The following is a 23,648-nucleotide window of genomic DNA, read 5'->3' as shown; positions in this document are numbered from 1 at the left end:
GTCAGTAGCTTGAATCCCAGCTCATGCCAAAACATCCTTGGGCAAGATGCTAAACCCCAAAATACAGGCAATAAATTCAAATTTTCGGTGGCTTTTTCAATTAAAGAATATGCTTGAATGAAGAGACGCTCAAATTATATTTTGTGATGTGTGGCTTTACTCAAAGCTCTAGAGTTAACAGTAAACAAGCAATGAGTTGAATGTGCACTTTACTGAATCAGGAACTGTGCATAGATGTTGGACATATAATTGGCTCCTCTTTGTTAATTCTGGTCTCTGATTTAGAAAAATTCAGAGATCCAGCTCTGATTTATTGCTTCCCCATGGTTCCCATCTTTATGCTAACCAGGCTAACCATGTCTTGACTCTAGCTCGACACATCAACCTAATTTGGTATCATGTTTCTGATCTTACTTAATGTTACATAGGAATGCAATCATGTTCCCCAAGACCTGTATAAAGAGCTTGACTGGTGGAGTCTCTTGTAAAGTGACGAAATCAAATCAATTCTCGATTCTTATTCATTTATAAATGTTATTTTGTTTGCAACCATGAACCACTGTTTAACTTAAAGGTTCAGTGTGTAGAATTTAGTGACATCTAGTGGTGAAGTTGCATGTTGCAGCTGATTACCCCCTCACCTCACCCTCCCATTCCAAACATGTAAGAAAACCTGTGGTAGACTTCTGCTGTCATGAAAACTCAAAAGCTGTTTAGTTTGTCCAGTTTGGGCTACTGTAAAGAACATTACCATAATGCTCCATCATCTTCAGCAGTGTTTCATTTTGCCGTCCCGGGGGTCCGACGCATTACTCTTTTAAAAAGGTTATATCTCTCATACTTATGATTCAACTTAAATAGCACCAGCAGTGAAACTAAATACATCAGGGAGATTTATGGTTGAAGAAACTGTGACATCCCAGGGGACTGTTAGCCAGTTGTTATAAAGCACGTCACTCAACCCGCCACTTTGATTTTCTTCAGTTTGACTATAGCGTATTAGCAAGATAAGCAGAATGCACTGGGAGAAATGTAAGTACATCACATCATTTGTTGTTTACATGAGTTACATGAACCGTAATGTTGATTGTCATTGATATAACGTTTACTGATGTACAGTCTATGATTTGGGTGATTAAACCTAGTTTGACTTAAGTGAAGGAGGTAAAAAAAAGTCTTAAAAATGTTTTCAGCAAGATGTTTCACCGAAACCTATGTACAGTGTGTTGAATTCAGTTTTTCACGTTGAGGTTTACATTTACTTACTTGATTCTTGCTGTTCTGGGTTTGTACCCTCATGGTTGAATGCACTTATTGGAAGTCGCTTCAGATAAAAGCGTCATGTCATTTTGAGAAGGTAATTTAATTTAATTTCTGCAGTTTTCGGTGGATAATGAGCGAGTTGATTACTAAAGGTGATGAGTGGTTGCTGGGATGAAAACATTTGATTTTGCTGAACTTAATTCATTTCCATAGTTGTAACTTTATTAGTTGAAACTTCATTTACCACTATTTTTTTGCTTATCAGACAGATGTGGTAAAGCCATAACCATTACACAGGTTGTGGTTCTCCCACCATAACCTACCTAACTGAATGATCGGGGGATTTTTGGAACACTAACGATAATCCTTCCTGTTGTGAACTATGTCAGGATCAGTATTGTAGCTAGTGACTCTTTTGGAAAGAGGAAGATGGTATTTTGGAAGTTGGCTCTATAATTCTATTGGCTTGTAATCTTGATATGCAAAATGGAGACAGACCTCTGCTACAGCAAAAGACGGCACAGCTGTGGAGCTTCCTCTTTTGCGTCACGTCCCCGTGCATGTGCCATGGTGATTATTTGTCTGTGTGTGCTCATGTGTGAGATTTACTTAAAATGGAGGGGTATGAAAAACAACAGCCTCTATTTAGATAACTTTCAATTTAGAGATCATTTACTATATATCAACCTATTTTTTATTCTGCACCATTTGTCTTTGTGGGGTTTTTCGTTTGCACTGTTGAAAAATCACTTGTCATGATAAGAACCACTCCCCTGTTTGCAGCACACTCCTTCAGTCCTGTGCCAGGAATCTTTACAAATCTGTTGTTACCATTGGCTGTGTGACAGCCTTATTTCCTGACCTTCTAGAGTTGCTCTTGTAACGCCACATTGAGCAATTTCACACCAGCTTCACACTGTACCAGTCCTGACTGTTCTGCTGTGAAAAGAGACGCCACAGGGGATTTGTGCAGCACCTTATTACGAACATCTTATTGTTATGTAACCTCTGGAGGTCATAATTTTGACAGGGGCAAAAGGAGGAGGTCTGGTGACCCAGTATACAGAGTGACAAAGTCTGCAGTAGGAGGGGGTTGTTTGGATGGATAGGTCTTCATAACGTTTTTACCATGACAACAAATATTTGGTCATTTTAAGGAATCATTGACTGACTTCCCCCCCGGCCTTAGTCTCATACATAACGTCATGTACAGTATGAAGCATTCAAGTGCTTGTTGAAGGCACTTTACCTTTCTATTGGAAGTGGGTGGGCATATCAGTATACATAAACCAACAAAAATGTACTCAAGTAAAAGTATTGCAGACATTGTTCCACTTAAATATACTTTAAGTATTAACAGTAAAAGTACTTTATAAGTGCAGCCTATTCCCTAATACGATGGTTAAGTATTAGTATGGCTGAGTTTTGATGGAAGTCTCTTCTGAATCCATTTACAGTGTTTCTTCATCTGTGAACGTGTGACAGTACATTGTAAAGGTGTAGCGGAGTAGAAAATACAGATATTTGCTGACATATGTAGTGGAGTAAAATTGAAAAGTACACTTAATCTACTGAAGTAAAGTAAAGATATGTGTAAAATGTACTTGGTTACATCCCACCACTGTAAGCTAGCTTGATAAAGATGATTCAATCAGCAAACCTGACCAGACTGCTGCTCTTCTCTGCCTCTTCTCATTAAGGAAACATTCTGTTAAAGTAATTCCAAAAGGAGACAACACTAGTAAACCAGACATAATAACCATGTAGTTTTCAAATGAAAAGCACTTTCTTAAGACAACTTATGCATGATTCATTTCATCACTAAATCAGTACTCAGCTGTACAGAATGGGTAGAATTAAACAGATTTTTCAAAGTTCTATTTACATAATAAACATTAAGTTTTTCATAACATCTCAACATTTTTCTTTAGATATGAACAGATTTTTTAAAATGAATAAATATAAAGCGGGTCATTCAGTTCATATCGTATTTACCTTAATAACATTGTCTGGAATCTGTTTTTGTGAATGTATATGTTTTGTTTTTTCAGTGTAGGAGTCTGGACAAGATCAGGTCAAGTTGTTCTAAAGCCAGGGTTATAGAGGACAGACACAGCAGCAGTCTGGACCACAGGTCTCCCCCTCTCTCACTGGGAGAGACGGAAACAACAGTAACAGGATAAAGGTCAGAGGAGAAGGCAGGGAACTGTCATGGTGGTGAACAAAAACTCATTCTGTCTGAGCTGATGATTGTCGCCCAGATGTGTGCAATCAGTCAAACCGAGTACCTTCTAATTCCACAAACGTCTGTCTGTCTCACAGTTAGACTTTCTGTTTGTCTGGCTGCATATGGAACGCATTTTTATCAGCTTCATATTTGCATGTCTATTGTTCATTGCCCAGGAAAGTGCAGTGCCAAGTTTTGTGCGATTTGGACACATGATACTTTCAACATGGGTCCAATTGAAAAATAGCCCACTCGTCAGTTACCAAAGCAACAGCAACACCCTCCTGAGTGATCTCATGCCAGTAATCCCAGTCATTGTTTGAATGGGACTTGAGTTGTACAATAGGAACAGTCACATGGGCAGATCAGATTTGACTTCTGTCAGGGTGTTTGTTTAATTGGAGGGGGGAGGCAGGCACAGCAGGCGGTGGTAGGCGACACTGGCAACGAAGTCCTGGCCACATGAAGGAGTATTATGAACACTAGTAGTTTGCAAGAGTAACTAGAGTAACTAGAGTAACTAGAGTAACTAGCGGTTTGTTCAAAGCAGCTTATACCGACTGAGCTGGTGGAACTGTCTGGCGAGGAATGGCAGGAGTACAGGGTATTTGCATTGCAGGGTTGACGAGCAGATGGAAGGTGTGCAGAATGACCAGGTGCCAGGAGTGGAAGGCCACGCCCACAAGACACACACACACACAAACCTTGGCGTCCCTATAATATATTCTATAATCACAACTAAAAACTCGCGGGGGGGGGGGGGGGGGGGTGACCATAAAAATATGACCACACACCTTTTTTTTCCTATCATGACAACAACCATATTCCTGAGTACACGCCACAACATTTCTGATGGCCTAAGTGCACATATTTACAAATTCAGAATTTAATCACAGTTTGACGTAAATTCCACAGGATCTTCTGTCTATCTAAAATTTTCTGCTGGGAGTGATTTCACATCAGCGATCAAAGAAAATGGTACATTTAAATGAGGCAGTAGGCTGTTTTATGGAAAGTCTTTTTTTCTCCAAAATGTTTTTGCAGCCCAGCATAAGACAAACTGAGCCACAGGGCTCATAGTTGACCTGTAGATGGTTTGATAGCTGATCATATATTTCCATAAGTGTCGCCATTACTCTCATTTATTTTGTGGCCCCGGGCCGCTCTGGTACAGGGAGACCATATAGCCTCAAGTCTCCGTCAGTGTGGCTCCACCGGCAACTGGCGGTGTTATTTCCTGGAAGAAAAACTGTCAGCGCTAGAGACAGCAGTGTTCACAAAGAAACAACAAACACAGCCGATTCCTCCAAAGACATTAGAATGCAACTAATCAAATATTATCGAAATATGTTGTTGAGTTAGATGAAAGTGACTTTCACCGAGTGTTTGCTCATTGTGGGAACTGAAGGGGTTCTCTCTATATTATTTAAAGCACCTATTGTAAGAACCTTACTATTTCAAGTGCCTTGTGAAGTAATGACTGCCCTGCTCTGGTGGACAGAGAGGAACGCTGTGGCTGAGTTATTGCACGAGATTTACTGAATAAATGTAATTCTAACTTGGGAGGTTTCTTTGATTTTACTTCTCAAAAATATTAGAAAACAAAATAAAATAATTATATATATATATATATTAAATGAAGATGCTATATATATAAATGTTTATTTCATATACATTTTTCTTTGATTCATTTCTTTTTTGCGTTTGTATGTTTATACATTTTTTCTGTCATCTGCATTTTTCTTAAACATACACAAATAAGTACTTAGAATACTTTTGCAATACATATATATACATACATTTTGACATAACCCAACAATAAAGTCTATTAAAAGCTGTTCTGGAGCTTTTGACTGTATAATATTTAGCTGCTGTGGCAACAAAATGAAAACCTTTTCCAATTTTTTGGGCATAGCAGCACCTAAAAGTGACTTATTGTCAAATATTCTGTTTTTGGATAAAGAAGTTCAAGGTGGGTGATGTTGTGGTTCATGCTCATGAACTCTATGAACCCAGAACACAGATTGGCTCACAACAGCAGAAGATTGATCCTCCATGTAGTTTCACATTTTGTTTTTGTTCCTTCTCCAGCACCAACACCAGCACTGACCAGGTCCAGACCATACCAAGGTGTAAGAGTAAGGGACCCGGTCAAAGAGCTGCTGAGGAGGAAGAGGAGTCTGGAGTCGCACAGCACCAAGACAGCTCCCCCTGCTGCGGTGAGGGCACTGTGACACATGACATAATACAGAGTTCATTAAAAAGTCTATACAGTCATCCACATTTTAAGCCTCAACTCGATTTTGACATGTTATGTTGCTTTTATTAAGTGCTATTTGCCTCAGCCTCACTTTTAGATCAGAAGTACTGTGCTGATCACACAGTAACAAAACAGGAAACACTGATGTAGACTTTGAAACCCAGTCTGAAATCAAACTCAGGAAGTGTTTCGCATTTAGGAGTGAATTCATTATTTCTGTTAGCATAACTTTCATCTTTTCTAAATTAGCTAAAGTTCAACAAGTTCATTTTTAACTGTACTTAAATTGATATACTTTGGAGGGAATTCTGTGACTTTTTATTTCCTTCATATCTTTTTTTTCTTTTTTTTTTACCAACTTTCAGTATTTAAATGATACATTTCTCTGGCCTGTATGGACTTGTAATAGATCTGTATTTGATTCATAAGAAGTCTTGTAGATTCAAGTGACAATGAATGATGTCTGCATCGTTCCTCATATATTTACACAACACCACCTCCACCTTTTCCAAAGAACCTGAACTGTTAAACCACATTCTCCCTTGTACCTTGATGAGCCATTAAACAAATTTGCAGTGGGCAATTTATTGTTACTATTTGAAAACAGAGCAATGCTTCCTCAGGGTCATGTACAGACGGACTAATCTGACACCGCAAATCAATGCTGTGTTTGGAAAGAGCAGAGGATCCAGAAAATACACTACGAATGAGCGTTTGTACTAAGTAAAGGAAAAGTGCAGGATTTACTTTGTCAGGATTCTGTCTGTGAAAGCTTGGTCTTGATTTCTTTCTGGGGTAAAACAGTCTCCATGGCAATCAACAGTTTTGGCATTTTCTATTTGACGTGTGGATATTGTCTGAAAAAGCTTCACTTCTAATAACGTTTCCTTGATTGTGATGATTTATCAACCTCAGTCTCATTCTTCACTCATCTGAACCATCATGACGACAAATTCCCCCGATAATCCTTACGCTCTCTCTCTCTCTCTCTCTCTCTCTTTCTGTCTCTGTCTGTCTCACAGACATCAAATGATCTGCACCAGATGCAGGTCGTTGGTTGCAGAGGTGAATTCTGTTGAGTTGCTGTTGCAGATTTGTTGTGTGGGGAATTATTTTAACCAAATGGAACAACATGGCATTGTGAAAAACTGGGGGGGGGGAGAAAAGGGTCTGCGTGGGGAGAGGAGCAGTCAGGACCCCATGATTGTCCCTGAGCGAGGAGGGGGGATTCTAACCTTATATAATCCAGGTGTTTTTCCATGACAGTTACAACCATTACCTGTATGGCTCCAGGGCTGGGCACACAGCCCTATGCAAAATAACTTGCAGCCTTGCCAGAGAGCCCTCCCACATGCTATGTATTACTCCTCCACACCAGCAGAGGAATGACTCGACACGTTCGCACAAACTGTCCACATACACACCCTGCAATGAGAGAGGGGGAGGAAGAAAAACATGAAACCTGACTTGATGCTACGCATGAAATATGTTATGTTCCAATAGAATCCAAAGTGTAATCAATAACACTCACATTTCACTGTGGGAACATTTCTGTGGAGCATGAAGATATCTTTTATACATGGACATCAGCCAAAAGGATCCTTAACTTCCATATATGAGCAGAATCCATTCTCCTGACCTGTGAGTCTGTCTGTCTTTAAATGCCCAGATTTTCAAATGATTCCAGTGGTTGAAATCTTTATTATCTGTAGGATTATTATTGCCATCTTGTGACGAGGTAGAGGATCAAATGAACACCACCCTACAGAAAAAAAGGCTACGGTTTTATATCTGATTACATGTCACTGTGAGTGGCAGAAACTCCAGGAATTAACTGTGCTCAGCCAAGAAAAAACTATAGCTGCAGCACATAACCCTCTGTCGAACTGCAATTTGTTATTTCACTTAAACAAATAATTGATAAAATATAACAACTTAATTGAAGTTGAGCTTTAGAGGTGCCTGCAGACATTTTCATTTCCTGAGCCTGAACATGTTTTTTTTGTGCTGAATCATTCATCATAGGATTGTCACTTTTCATCTCTGGTGTTTAACAGTTCTATGGCATGGGCCCTCTGTGCTAGGATTTCAGCAGACACCCCTATGTGTTTCAGCAGAGCAGAGGAACTTTGTTGCTAGTGCCTATGTCTGCCGGGGCTGGTTGGCCACTTCATTTCTTGAGAAATTTGTAAAATCGTCAGAAAAAAGCCAAACCCATCCATCATATACTGCTCAGGGCTGCAAGGGACGGGGTCCAATCCCAGGTGACACTGGGTGATCCTGGGTGATCCTGGATCCGGCCTTTTACCCGGATCTGCACCAAAATGTAATTGCTTCTTCCTTGGCTCGTGCTCCACCCTGCCACAAAATGTTATGAAAATCGTTGCTTTAGTTAGTTATAATCCCACAGACAGACAGATAGATAATAGCCAATGAAAACAAAACCCTCTTGGGGAGGTAAAAAAAACTGGCATACACAAATCAACCCAGCACTGTTAGCTTAAGTTATTAAAGGGAGGCTATAAAAATACCTCTTGTGGTTTCATCTGTCCAGGTTTGACATGTGACCCCATTGCTCTGGATAATTCACAAACCTGTCAACAACTCTTCTCCCAAAGAAATATATCAACAGTCTGCAGAATACACACAGTAATGAGGACACTCATTTTTTAAATAAAGATGGCTGATTCTTTCTTTTTTTGTTTTTTTTCTTAATGCCGTGAAGAATACAAGCAGAACTATGAGCATGCTCAGGGAGTGCATACCTCTGCCAAGACTAAGATCTTATCTTTCCATGTAAAATACAGAATTTCCTGGAACTCCTTTATCCAAACCTTCTCCGAAGATATTGTTCCGTTGCCCTCCCCTCCAACCAAATTTTGTGGAAATCCATTAATTAGTTTTGCGTAATCCTGCTAAATAACAGAATTCTAATGGCCATGAAAACATAACTGCCCTTGCAGAGATAACTAGTGTCAATTAATGTGAAAAAGCTTCCCCCTTTAAATCAGAGGGTGGGTCTCGTTTTTTCAAATAGCTGAACCTGATGTGAAGGGCAGGGGGCTGACTTAATGTAAAGAAGACCACTGTGCAGCCACAAGACTTTGGTTTGAAATCCTGCTCTTTGCAAATCTGCATTGTTGAAATGCCAACACACCCAGTCAGCACATAACTTATCACAGTGGGTGTCAGGTTTCACATTAATGATCTCCAGATTTATTGATTTTATTTACCAGGACCAAATCTGTCGAAAAGAGCTTTAACTTTTCGTGGATGCCAAAAAATCTGCCTGTGGTGTAATGACTGAGTCTGAGCCTGCTGTCAAAGCTGTAACACTAACCAGCTCCCCTGTACCTCTGCAGCCCTGCAGGCACCTTACAGCACATGCCCCTTGACTGCCTGCAGGCGGCATGATGCGATCTTTCACTGCTCCTCGAGCCAAGCACCGCCCAAACACTGTTACAAGCTGTCAGTACTGTCACTGCTGCCCCTGCCTCCCTCATTACCTCTGACAGTTTTCTCAGTTGCAGTTTCTCTATATTGCACTTAACTGCCACCTGTTTTTCACACTCTTACAGTGAACCTACATTTTTTTCAACCATGCATACGCGTATCTTTCAGAAATAGATGTGGTGGTTCTGCATGATGAACTTCCTGGGGGGCACATTCAGCACAGCGAGGAAACAGAAGAAAGAGAGGGAGTGCAGCACAGAGTCATTGAGCTTGAGGGTAAATTGTGTCTTCTTCGGGATCAACGTGTAAAAGCTGCCAAAATGTCAGACATGGTCAAACAAGCATGTAGAAAAAAATAATTCTTGCTCCGCCCAGTGAATGACATGTAGATGGGAACACAGTTATTATGCAATTAAATAGGTGAATTGTGTTCTTACTGAATTAAACAAGCTGGTGCATTCAGTCAAGATAAATGATTAAAAACAATGGTGGACCGACCGACCAACCAACAAACAAACAAACCAATCAACTATATTTCATTCATCATTTCAATATGGGATATGATTTTATACTCAAGAACAGTTACTATTAAACCATTTTGCAGTGATATTTCAAAAGCTTTAGAAGAGATACAGACCTCTGTCTGACCTTCTTCTCAACAGACCATAATGCAACTCATCAAAAATTATTTTTTATGGCAAAAAAACTCAACTCAACTGAAGTTCCTCTTGCTACTTTTTTCCTGAGCTTTTAACTACGCCATGTGTTCTCCATGAGCACAAGTAAGTAAGACTGCAAGATTATATCTGTCAGGGTTGATGCACAGTCAACATGCATTTTAGATTATTAGCTTTGGTTCCCTCCAGCAGGTCGACACAGAAACTTAAAACCTAAATCATGTTCAAAATGCAATAAATACAAACTGCAGCAACGTACAGTGAATCCCATAATCACACCCCAAATAATACACCCAGCCCTGAGCTATATACAGTTCCCCGAATCAGCCCAAACACGCACACACACACACACACACACACACACACACACACACACACACACACACACACACACACACACACACACGCACACACGCACACACAGACACAACAGTTGTAATCTCTTCTGCTGCTCACACCTGGACGTGATCGGTACAAGTGTAAATAGCAGATATTTATACATCAACATGGTCCCACTCTGCAGCAGCAACATGTGCTAATTGTTCTACTGCCATTATTGAAATGCTCGACACACTTTTTTAGAATTTATGTCATATTTTCTTTTTAGGATGAGGTCGCACGCAACAACCTGACATCATACACACAAGGTATTTGACAACATATTTATCTGAACTGATTCCTGCAAGTGAAGCATGTGCATGTTTTTTCAAAGACTGACACTCAGCCTCTGTTTGTAATCCAGTCGCCTTTGGCTCTGACAGCAGCAGTGGCAGCACAGCAGATGGAGGGCAGCAGTGCACGGGAGGGAAACCTTCATTCCTGGCCAGTTGCGCTGGCCTGCAGCCTGCCATAACACCCTGGTCCTCACCTGAATACAACCAGCAGGAACCCTCAGCTCAGACTCTGGCCTACCCAGCCACCACACTGACCGCAGACTTGTACATGCAGACTCTGTGCCCCAGCTACACCATGCTGACCTACACACACACACCGCTGCTCACTAACTTTGGGGTGAGTAAATTCAATTTTGAAAGTGAGGAACAGCCCCGTCTCCTACAATAGTGTTTGTTTTTAAGTGAGGGTCTGCATCTCTGATGATCTACTGCACAGAGACGGGGCTGCAGATATGAGTGTGTATGTGAATGGCAAAAACTTATCAAGTAGTAGTTATCGAGACAAGAGATATATACATAAAGAGCATTTACCATTTAATATAAATCTATGAATTTTTCTCTTGATTGTTCCCTCACATGAGTAAACGTACAAAAAATACACTACATCAAAAAGTTCCAAGCGACAGACAGGACAAGACAAATATTTTCTGTCTTGCAGGAGCTCGTTGGCTGAGAAAAAGAGCTCAGAGGCCCCTGGATTTTTAAATAAATGAATGACCACGTTTTTCAACAGCAATGATGTAAATGATGCTGTAAAAACAGAGTGAAACATCATGATTGACAGCTGAGACTAACTCACGATTGGTCAAGTGCTTTTTTAAAGGGTGGGACCACAGCTTCATCCTCCAATCGTTACAGCGCAGACTCTAGATCCACATGTGCAGGATGCAGTGTTTGGATCTGGCTTCATTTCTGGAAAGTGGGAGGAAGTGGAGACACGTCGTGCTTGTTTATGTAAAGCCTATGGTTGTCTTGTCTCATGCTCAGTAGAGTCACTCATAACAATGTGTATATATATAAAGTTTTAAGTGTGTTTGCATCTTTGCAAGTTTTATTTCCTTGGTGATCAACAGCAACATTTTTATTCTCATTTGCTGATCTGTCTGTAGACCATACCAGTGGCCCCAGCACCGGCCTCCTTCCCTCAGATGGAGCTCCCAGACTCAGGGTTGACCTACCTCCCCTGGACCCAGCCCCTCACCACCATATCTACTATGCCCAACCCGGGGGTCCAGTTCGCCCCAGTCTCAGCAGCCCTGTCCGGCCCACCTCTGGTGCACATGCCCTTGTCCATGTCTGTGACCACCATGATCCCTCAGCTGGAGGCCCAGGGTGCAGATCCTCAGCTCCAGATCCTTGACCTCGCTCAGCGTTCAGATCTGAACCCTGAACCACAAGACCAGTCTCTGGATGAAGATCTGGGGATTGAGCCGGGATCACCAAACCTACTGGATAAACTTCTAGAGGATCCCAAGGAGGATGGTGAAGTGGAAGAAAAAGACTCATACAGCAATTCACTCTTCATACCCAATGTCTAAAACTATGAGTGTTCATTTTTGTGTGTGAAGAGCTGTATTTGTGCTCTTTGTGTTTTTCCCAGGGTTCTTTTCCGTGTTCTTTTAGAAATATCTTACATACATTTTTATTCACAGGTGTGATTTCTGATCTTAATGATGGATGCAATTTGTTTCAGCATTGCACCGCTAGTGTCATTCTCATTTCAGTTTATTTCAACATTGGTCTTGTTGTTGTAGCTGTGGCCAAAGTAATTTTAAAAAGTCATTGCTGAAATACCAAATGGACAAACTGGGCAAAGCTCCCAGAGCCTCAGGCCCCAAACGCCTCAGCTGTGTGTGAAACTTCATTTCTGGTACTTTGGTTCATTATAGATTCATTTGATTATAGATGCCACCACAGTACAATAAAAAGAACATTGAGGTCCTGTCTTGTAAAAAAAAAAAACTATCTTACAATCTAGTCTTAATATCTATTGATTTATATTGAAATTATGTTTTTTTTTCCTCTGGTGCGTCATGTTTGATGTCACCAAAGCTCTGTTTTGCTGAATTAATGCGTTCACCCAGGTGAACAGATAAAAGCCAGATGTTCATGAGTGTTTGTGGGTTTTTTGACCAGTGGAAAAGGGGCTTAATTGACCTGGGATAGGTTCACGTCCTTTCCATCTCATTTATTATCAGGAAACCCCGGACATACTTATACATTTATTTCCCGCCCAAGGTGTGTGAAGACCCATCCCTACGCTGTCTCTGATTGACTTACTCTGATATTTTTATCATTACCCTTCCCTAAGGGGCAGGTCTTCAAACAACAGAAATCAAACTATAGAATTCCAACTGTCGGTCAGTTCATTTCTCTTAAGCTTAACTATTGGCCGTGTCAATGCAAACTGGAATATATGTCGCTGTGATCCTCAGTGGACAGTGCCAAGAAGTGGGTAATTTGCATTTCACAGGGAAACTGTGCTAACAATGCCAAGAGGTAGGTCAAAGTTAAACCTAATAGTCGCTCTATCAAGTATGTTGGCAGTTTATGAGCGGCAGTTTGGGTAATGATTCATAGAATAACCTTATTTTCTGGTTAAACCCTAGTTACACTAAATATCAGCATTTATCAGCAGTCATCCGTTTCCAAAACACTTCTCATGATCTAATTTAGTGATTAAACACGTTGTAAGATCAGTTCATTTTTATCTTTCTTTTCCAGAACCAATAGACCCGACGACCAAAAACAACATTTATTAAACCATGTTCATAGTTGCACCTCTTCCATTTATTTACAATTACAGCCAAAATCCATCATATTGATGGGTTTCTATTTTAACTTTTCGCCTTTACCATCCATCTGTCCCATTGTTATCTCACAAGATATCTCAAGAACGCCTTGATAGGATGTTTTTACAGTTTAGTGTTCACTTAGACTTACGGATTGACTGATTAGATTTGGGTATTGTAAGGTCAAAGGTGAAGTTATCTGTGCCATCACAAAACACATTTTTGAAGTCTCGAACATTTGCCTTCAAAATTGTCAGTTAGAATTAAAAGATGAACAGATTAGATTACAGCGACAAGGTCAAAGGTCACAGTGACCTTTTGAAGCTGGAAAACAAACACGTAGACTGAAACTGAACAGGTGGTAGAGTCTTACAACCACAGGGCTCTGAGTTTATTCTTTGTTTTTGCTTTTCTTAAACTTAATTTGATTTATTAACTTAAAGAAGAAGAAGAAGAAGAAGTTGAAATTATGTCAAAGACTCACATTTTCTGGGGACCAGTTAATATAAGTGCTGCCTTCAGAGCCTTGAGGTGTTTGCTTTGGTCAATAAATCTGTCATCATTAATGTCAGTTAACAAGACTGAGCTGATGATTTGCATTGAATCAAAAGAGTTTAAAGCTCCAGTGTGTCAGATTTAGGTGACAGGGATCTATTGGCAGAAATTTAATGTAGAATAATCCTCATGATGTTTTCACTAGTTCATTTCATCTAAATTATATGAATTGTAGTTTTCTTTACATTAGTCCAGACTGGACAAACTAAACACCTTTTCAGTTTTTATGACAACTTAAGGCTACCACAGGTTCTTTTTCACTTTTGGAAGGAGAGGGTGATGTAAATTTAAAGTATATAAATGAACAAGGGCCCATTTTAGGGTAAAGAAAACAACAATTTGTACAATTAAGATGAAACACACTGGTGAAAACATCACTAGGATTATTTTATTGGTAATTTCTGCCAATAAATCCCTTTCACCTAAATCTTGCAACTTCACCACTAGATGCCACTAAATCTTACACACTGAACCTTTAGGACAAACAGAAGGACAAAAATAAAAATAATTAAGTCCTATATTCAGAAAATTCCATTCACACTGGGACATCACAAGGGTGTCAAACCAGGTGGAGACATGGGAATAAACTTAAAACTGCACCAGGATTGATCTTTATTTAAAATGAAATACCTCATATTCTTCAAGTTGTTGTGTAAAACATTGTGCTGCATGTTTTTCATGGCACTGAACATCATATTGTTCAACTGCAGCAACATCTCTCTGCTGTATGTACCTGCTTGGTGCGACTTTAAACTCTGGGAGATGCTTCTGCTTAAATGAACCTTGTTGTTTAAAGCAAACCTCATTATCTCCATTTTAACAGAGAAGAGAGCAGTGGATCTTAGCTGAGGATCTTCACTCAGGTGCTCCTGCTTGCTCATGCCAGTGAAGGTCTCTGGAGATTTCTTCCCCCCAGGTGGGAAACTGACATCTTCAAGTACTCATCTGTCAAATCCCACTCCTGGAACGACCTGAGAATGTATCACAGGAGAGAAAGTATTCTCATACCACACACGTGATGGGGATATATGAAGAAGAAGTTGGGTTTGGTTCAGTTTTTCATGCAGAGCTACAAATTACGAAAACAACTAAACAAATGCTCTGAGTAGCTGTATTCTAAGATAATCTGCGACGGACTGCATCAATTCTAGGACTGCAACCTCCTGAATTCATGGACAGAACGACAAAACAGAAAGTGTGTGAAAAGTGAACAGGAACTGGAAGATGTCTGACAAAGCCACGTGTCCTGAACAACAGAGTCCATTTAAAACTCTCCATCTTGGCCAGGAGGCACTGTGGAAACATGCCTGTGCAGCACCTTAGATAACATGCAGGGACAGGACACTTGGAGCCTTTGCCCCAGGATGCCACAAATCTTGCACCCAAGGAGGTTAAAAATGCACTCTGGAAGGAGACTTTGCCACTTGGGTCTCCCATAAACAGCCAGATACAAACCATTTGTTTTGACATCTTTTGCTTACCATAAATTTTAAACCACCAATATAAATTGAACAAAACGAAACAAATTGCCTTTAAAAATGGAGCAGCTGCCGTTCTGGAGCTGTCGAAACAATCACAGACACAACCTGCTCCTCCTCCTCCTCCTCCTCCTGAGGACGATTGTGTGAGCGACAGCTCCAGAATAGCACCTCAGTCGGTCGCGTGGTGAGACTGTTCAGTTTGCTATTTTCTCCAAGGTTATTTAAAATGCCACAATTAAATATACATCAGCCAGCAGGAGCACTGAGGTAGAATTACTACACGAATTAAAACTGCAGAACCATGGGATTTATTATCAAACACAATACACACAATGTTAAAATCCCACGCTGAGGCCCAGCAGTCTTTACACTGGAAGACTCACTTCTGATCCTGACACAGAAGTTTTTAAAGAACCTCAGTCCACTCGTCAGGTGCACCTCATTGAGGACCGATTGGTTTAATCAGGCTGGAGCTAGAGGAGAGACAAGAGAAAATCAGAGACACAGCTCAGGAAACACATACAGACCTCCTCTCCTCTTGTATTCCTAATGTTGCTATCATCAGGTTTGCTGTAATAATTTAATCAATGATTTGAGTAAAGTTAATTCACACATGCACATTTTGCTGATAAAATAACTAGTTTGCCATCTTAATGTTTGTTTAAGTACAAATCCCTGTGCCAAACAAAGTTACAGTTATTGAAATTATGATAGTGGCCACAAAGTCAACTAACTGGGGTAACTGGAAATCTTCCCACTGTTACATCTTGTTTAAACAAAATCTGAAGACACAGTCAGAGCAGAGAACTGTGTCCGGTTGCAATGAAGATGAAATGTGAGTGAGTCAGAATACAAGTGACTCACTTTGTCAATACCTCAGTGGTAAAGAGCCAAGTTGATTTTGCCTCTTAAGTGGCTCAAGTGGTTTGTTAATATTTTAACTTCTGTGCCATCAGACCACGTCAAACCCCGTTGTGCACTTGATTAACAAGGAGTATATGACCCTTAGAACAACAGAGAGTTAAACTCATCAGAGTTTGACTCCTGTTTGGAGGCATTTGCCCAGAGAGATGTGTGTTAGTAGTCTTTTTTATATCCTGCTGACTTTAAACTGGATACACACTAATTCATATTACCTCCACTTTCTTTGTCCCTTTGTGTGTGTGTGTGTGTGTGTGTGTGTCAGGTCAGGGCAGGTCAGGGATATAAAGTTGTTTTCACGTTAAGGAGGATTATGGTTAATGTACCGTAAGTCTCCAGGAAATTAACAGTAGTTTGACCTTTTGGGAAATAAAAGCTCAAAGGGATTCTATCTATGAAATCTCCAACATCTGCGACTATCGTGGCTCTCGCTGCCCGAACAACAGAATTATCTCGGTTTTTGATCCGTGAAGAAATGCAGCTCTTAGGGGGAGGCACAACATCAACAACAGGAGTGGTACTGGAACCAGCACAGTCATGCCAAGGCCCGTTCTTCTTGCTCAGCTTTCAGCCACACTTCTTCAGCAGCACATGATCAAGATGGTGAATTACAAATAAGCCTGCATGTTATGTCGTTTTCTCACCTGTTCTTGTGTATGGATATCTTTACAGTTATCTAATGGGAAGGGTAATGCCGGCAGCGCCTCAATGCCAGGAATGTAGTGGTTAAATAAAGAAAGGGTTAACAATTATCTGCCTCTGGTGTTTTTAAATTAAATGTTCATTTGAAAACACCTGGCAGGTAAAACTCTGCCCCGAGAATTTCACTAGTGTCTGTTCAAGCAGCCATCATTTAATTTAATAAAGCATTACTAATCACCACGTACTTTAGAAAGTGCTACCAGACACCAAACAGAAGACACAAAGGAGTTTTGATTAACTGAACACAGGTTGATTCAAGCTCTTTAGTATCAGGAATAAAGTATTTGATTAAGATGACTATCCTACTTCCCAAACAGAAAACACTATCTCAGGTGTGTTCACCCTCCATTTCCCGCCTGTTTGATGTGTAAATAGACTTTCTCGTCACCTCCTCAGTGCAGCTGTACAGTGTGTTACCTGTCGACACACATTCTCTCTTATCTCTCCAAACAGCCCTTGACTTACTCAATAAAGAAAAACCTTCTGATATGAATACACACAAATGAAAGGCTCAATCAGATGTTGCGAAATACATTGTGATGTTATTTACACTGTACACCATCCACTTTTTCTTCAACTGTGATGAGGCTCCATTTGAAACGCTGCCAAAGTCTAATGACTGGAAGTGTTTTCTTATCTTCTGTTGTTACATACATACCCATTGTTGAGATTCAGTGGGAAGGTTCTGATGCTGTTGCTTAAATATTAACAAGGTTTGAAAGACGCACTGTGTCTAGACACAAAGGACACGATGCAATAAATCTGATCACAGAACTTCAAAGGAGTCAAAAGAAGGTAAACAGCAGCATCGCCGTACAGTGAACAACAACGTGTTGATTTGGAGCCTTTGTTTAGCTTCCTGCAATTATGTTTCTGTCCAAATGAAATGCAACATTAAATGTATTTTGTAGGAAACAAACAGGCTGAATGTACAGGTTGCACTGCCTTCCAAATATTTCGGCATCATTTGGAACCAGAGTGTGTGCAGAAGTGATGGAGGTGTGGAGCTGCAGTACCAAGGTCCAGCTGATACACACCATCAGCCGTCAGTCACGATATTTCACCATCAAAGATACTAAACACGTCAGTGTAGAACGCCCTGAAATGACAGAATCTCCTTTGATAAATGATTTACTGAACGTGGACTTGAATTTGTTCGTTGTGTTATAACACTGATGTGTGTTGAAGTGTATTTTTCCAGTAAATTTGGTTTTAATCACAATCTAATGTTGTGAAAAGAGGCTGAAACACATAGACTGAAAGCTTTTCTTATGATTTCCTCCGTGACATATTTAATGCTGTTGAATTCAATTGTATTTCTATAATATTTTGACAAGTCACTCCGTCGTTATTGGCCCGATGTTACACAATAGAAACACTATACACTCACACAGACACTTCCTGCAGATCAATAACTAAGTGAACAGTGCTCTGTTGCCTATAAATGAAAGAACACTGTTGTTATGGAGATGAAAAATTGCCATAATGAAAAAGATTGTTGTCTTTGTCGGCATGCTCAAACATTGATATCATCAAATAAAAGCTGTCTGAGACGCGCTGCTGGTACCTGAATGTGGGAGTTTCCTCGCACTGATCTGGTACTAGCAAGCCTGTGCAGGGGGATTTCCACAGGCGCTGGTTCAGCTGTTGTATTAGCCAACAGGATCTGCGGATATACACTTAGTATACACACGAACACCTGAGGAAGGAGGAAAACACAAAGCCCCCTTTGAGGTTCTGGTTTTCAGTTTGTGTGTTTTGTTTGGAATTCGACGACCTGGCGGTGATCAGGGTCAAACACTCAGTCAGTCTTCTCAATGCACTGAACTTGTTTGGCACAGATGACCCATCAGGCTCCAGAGGTCAAGGACAACTTGTTGCAGAAACTATTCACGCTTCAGTTTTCATAACTGGATACAACTTGCCATTTTAATGACATAAGACACCAGCAGGAAAAAAAATATTTGACATACTTTTCCTGCTGCTTCATCATCTGATGACAAGTCATGACACTGAGCGAAAGCCTTACGTGCCAAGTTTCGGTGTGAAACATGCCCAGAAATAAAAAAAACATTGACATTGAAAGGTATCTCTCAGTTCATTTGGATTTTTTGTGGTTTTGTGTATGACTGGTCTCATTAGAAAATGTTCATACCATCCACTTTGATATGAAATAGTATTGTGTTACTTATCACATTCACTCGTGATGTACCAAAATAGAACAGAACCTCTGTTAAACATTGATGACCCCCGTTTTTTACCTACCTCACTATTTCATATCAAAACTGCTGTATTCAGATCATGTGACCCTCAACTGTCAGAAAAGTCATATACATCTTCAAAACAGTATCAGGAGTCTTATGTCACAGTTTGGCGTTGGTAACATACAGGAGGTAGCTTCCTGTTGGTGAAAGTGAGGATGAGTTTTGGTGATGATGAGATTTGTTCAGATACAGGGGCTTGCGGAGGTCTTCAGTGTTGTAGATTTTATTTTAAATCTATAATACAGTCTAATCTCAAAAGCTCATCTAATTATTCCACAAACATCTGTCTGTGTGTCTGTCTGTCTGTATTTGACATGCATTTCATTTCTAGTTGACTTATTAATGTTTGCACTGGTCTGTCTAATATTACCAGAAGTCTGTCAGTCTGTCGGTATATGTGGAACACATACAGTATCTCGATAACCCTTCGTCTTATCAGCTTCACTCTTTTCAAGTGCCCATGGAAGTGCAGAGTTGAATTTAGCGCGACAAAGACACACAGTACATTCAATATTATTAAACTTTTAATAAACGGGTGACCAGTGCTCTGTATTTGTGGCTGGAACTCATCAATTTAAGTCACATTGTCAACAAGAACAACAATGAGAACTCATTTTCCAATTCAGGAATCTGTGTACTGAGTCCAGCGTCACTAAACCTTAGGTGAAAAGCTATTCGTGCATTAGTGCATCTGTGGTGCAGCTTCAGGGTTTTGTGGACTGAGTCTGGCAGCGGCTCAATGACTACAGGTTTCAGAAAGAAAGCTGCAACCAGCATTACCACACGCCATGAGAGCAATGAATTCCACACAGGCAGATTTAGAATGGCACTGCACAAATTTTGCAAAAACTGAATTAGCTAATTTTCAAAATCATTTAAATCCTCTGCTGCGGCACTTCAAATGGAGGCTGAACTTCACTGAAGCTCACCTGTAGGCACATACAAGGTGCATGTTAGGAAAAATCCTTATCACAGTAGACCTTCAGGATAGAGTTGTGGTGCAGCAGGTGTATAAACCCACTTCTAAAGCTATGACGAGCACAGTGACCTCAATAACTGTCAAATGGATGAAGTGTGAAATCACCAGGACTCTTCCTAACAATGTAGCTGTTGGCCAATCTGATGGGTCTTGCTCCTGGTCTAGAAACCAACACGTGCTCATTTGCTCTTGCAAAGGTGTCTACCCCTCCACCCTCTCCCATTCAGCTAGATTGCCATCTGACTTGAGGCAGGTTGGGCCAATCACAGCCATTCATCTAAAATCAGCTGGGTTTGACATAATGCATTTTTGTGAAAAACAAGATGGCTGTTGCTGATATGCAGAAGTCTTCTGAATCCACTTTCCTGACAGAATTCAAGGAATTTCACGCAATAATTTCTTTAAAAAGAAACAAACAACTATAAACACAGTCTAACTAATTTCATCTGGAGGCATTTTACTCAGAGACGGTTAATTACCCACAAAATTAACTGAGAGGTTCTGCATGGATTTACTTTAACAAAGCCTCAGAGATCCTCTGCAGAGACAGAAAAACCTGCCATCAGGACGACCATCCCAGCACCACATCAATCAAGCCTTTATGCCTCTGTATTAAAATACCTGCGTAGAGTTTGTTAAATAGCATTTAAAGAACTCTAATTAGATAAAAATGTAAACCCATGTGCATCATCTGGTCATTACCATCCCACTGGTGAAGCATGGAGATAGCAGCATCACACTACAGGAGGTTTCTCAGCAGAGACAGGACTGTTTAGTACTGTGGCAAGGATGAATGCAGAGAGGTCCTCGGACAAAAGCTGACCCTTGGACTGAAGTGATGCCTGAGAAAGCCCAGACATCTGAGGAGGAGGTCAGAGCGGAGGAGAAAACTGCAGCACGTAAAACATGAAGCTTCTAGTACAGTGACAGTTGGAAGAATGAGGTTATATTAGCTGCACTGTTTATTAACATGAGCATGACAGGACTACTATGACGATTTTGCAGATGTGTGTACATAATCTTCTGCAGCAAGAGAAGCTGCTCCAACTCTCGTTTTACTGCCAAAGAAAGTGGTTGAGATAATTGGGTTGAAACTGTTATCTTGTCGGGCAGGATTACCAATCATGCAAAGCAGGCAGCTGTCCTGGGGGCCCCGGGACCCTCAGGCGACCAAACACTGCAGGGCCATCAAGTTTCAAGCAGTTTGTGGTCATAAGTCATAAGTTGTATGTTTAAAAACTACATCTGCTCAAGATTCCCTCTGGTTCCCTGCACAATGCAGTACTTGTGCATTAATTCTGTTCTGGTTTCTGGATCAGTGACCTCCCTTTACTGAGAATCAAGGTTTAGCCTTCCCTCAATCACTGAGAGCGGACTGATAAGGAGATGGTGTTTGGATAAATGGACTGAAACTTCACAATAGGCTAGACGGTGTGAGCCACTAATTCACTGCTTTCTCAACAGATGCTATCAGAGTCCTATCAAACACCTGAAGGGATGAAACATGTTAACAACAACACACACACACACACACACAGAGCTCTTGTGCAGCCTTGAACCACTCTGCCAGTCTCGACAACGCTGCAGGAGTGGACCTCAGCAGAATGCAGGCTTGTTTACAGTATGAGATCAGAGTGAAGAGCTGCAGACAGATCAGGTTTGGGTGGATCATATCTTGATCTGTTTGAACTCTCCTGGTGTCAGTTAGGAGCCCAACATTCCCCGTTGCTTTTTACTTGAATGCCCAAGAGCCCTGAACTCTCATGGTGATTATGACTCTCACGTTCAGCTTTCAGTTAGGCTCAGGGGGTGAAATCCCAAATTATGCTGAAAAATGCTGTTGTCGGTGCTTTGTAAGGTTAGGGACAAGTTAGTTGTCAACTGCGGTGAAGATCAAGTTTACACAAGTATGTTAGATAAACACGCCAGAAAACACTGCCTGTTAGAGAATGTTAGAGCATGAAAGTTAAGCTTCCACTTTCTTGGAAAAAGCTGACCTTTAGAAATCCAAGAGTAGAGAATGTTGAGTGTTGAATGTGAAAATTGAGAGCTAATACACTCATTGTATTCATTTCAGATCAACTCTCCTATGATGTGCTCTTTTCACACAATAATGGCTTTGACCCCAGGGGAACCTTTACCAGATTTTTTTCCCCCCTGGCAGCAACAACAACAACAGCAGCCTCCACTGTAAGGGAGGGGGCTGGTGTCTCCATGCCCTCCGTCTGACCCCCCCCCCCCCCCCCCCCCCCCCCACCCTTACCACACCAATGAGTCTGCAGCGTGGGGACACCAGAGAAGCACAAAGCTAAAACCTTTTTTCACTATTTTTTATTTTTAGGTTGAAGAAACATTTTGTATGCAAACGTTAAATTCACATGTGTTTTTCTTTCAATCACGACAGCAAAGACAGACTGATGTTGATTGTACAGTGTCTCTTTTTCTGTCTCACTTGTTTTAGAGAAAGCCGTCCACAACCCTCAGAGGATAAAAGATGGATGGATGGAAGGATAAACGGACGGACGGATGCATTTTTTTTTAATACGACAATTGAAGCAATCGGAGAGCTGCCTGTGGGAGCCAGTTTACTCATGGAAGTCTACATTTTACTGGGAGAATCCAAGAAACCTTCACAGTCACATGATCACAGCTCAGGTCAGTGAGGATGTCATTCACACCAGATATTTATGTATATATATGTTTACTTATTTTTACCTATTTAGCTTTTTTACATGAACATAGCTTTTGTTTTTGTTTTTGTCTTTGTTCTTGTTTATTTCTATGTGTTTGTTTTTTAAGTGTTTGTACTAAGAGAGCTAAGTGAAACCGGAGTCAAATTCCTCGTGTGTTCACACACCTGGCAATAAAAGTGATTCTGATTCTGATTCAATTCAATTTTATTTGTATCGTTCTAAATCATAACATTCATAATCTCGAGGCACTTTACATAGTAAGGTCTAGGCCAGGCCTTTTCAAATGGGTCCTGCAGGGAACGTGGACAAAACCGAAATTCCTACAATAGTACAGACCATGAATGCAACACTCCGCTTAGCCTGCATTGCATTTTCCGACGCTCCGCAAATGCATCGTATTCCCGGCAGAAATCCCGGATGTGATGACAGATGACACTGTGAAGTGGGAAGAGAACTTTGCCGCGCTATGGACGGACGAGGGACAGCCATATGTTAGTTACTGTTATCACTCGTTATGGGTTTGTGCTTTGATTGCTTTGTTTGCTTTGTTTGCTTTGATTGCTTTGATTGCTTTGATTGCTCTTATTTATTCTATGAAATGCAATTTGTGATGTGTCTGCAGTATGTGACCAAAATATTTCTTGGAATTTTTAAATGGAAACACGTTATTGCTAATACTGAGCACTGTTTTGTTTTTTTATGCACTT

At 40.6% G+C, this 23,648-nt stretch overlaps 1 protein-coding gene and 1 long non-coding RNA gene across 4 annotated transcripts; one reads left to right on the top strand and one right to left on the bottom strand.

The window, feature by feature from the left end:
- The first annotated feature begins 762 nt into the window (after nt 1–762).
- LOC109634487 (POU class 2 homeobox associating factor 1) lies at nt 763–12,667 on the top strand. Of its 2 annotated transcripts, XM_020094979.2 has the most exons (5): nt 763–1,032; nt 5,582–5,709; nt 10,488–10,527; nt 10,623–10,891; nt 11,664–12,667. In XM_020094979.2, exons 1-5 carry the CDS (start codon nt 1,017–1,019, stop codon nt 12,090–12,092), a joined length of 882 nt encoding a protein of 293 aa, XP_019950538.1. In that variant the 5' UTR covers nt 763–1,016; the 3' UTR covers nt 12,093–12,667. The 2 variants fall into 2 exon arrangements, with proteins under 2 accessions (XP_019950538.1, XP_069390651.1); XM_069534550.1 differs by lacking the exons at nt 763–1,032; nt 5,582–5,709 and adding an exon at nt 9,373–9,479.
- On the bottom strand, nt 12,023–19,069 carry LOC138412040 (uncharacterized). Of its 2 annotated transcripts, none has more exons than XR_011244563.1 (3): nt 17,556–19,069; nt 15,766–15,855; nt 12,023–14,872 (listed from the first exon to the last, which is right to left on the bottom strand). It is a non-coding gene; the product is annotated as an uncharacterized lncRNA (long non-coding RNA). The 2 variants fall into 2 exon arrangements; XR_011244562.1 differs by having other exon boundaries at nt 17,664–19,069.
- Nucleotides 19,070–23,648: the final 4,579 nt, after the last annotated feature.

This window comes from Paralichthys olivaceus, chromosome 11, assembly GCF_024713975.1.
Source record: "Paralichthys olivaceus isolate ysfri-2021 chromosome 11, ASM2471397v2, whole genome shotgun sequence".
NCBI classification, from domain to species: Eukaryota; Metazoa; Chordata; class Actinopteri; order Pleuronectiformes; family Paralichthyidae; genus Paralichthys; species Paralichthys olivaceus.
Note: the sequence above shows the minus strand (reverse complement) of the source record. Positions and strands in the feature narration are given on the sequence as shown.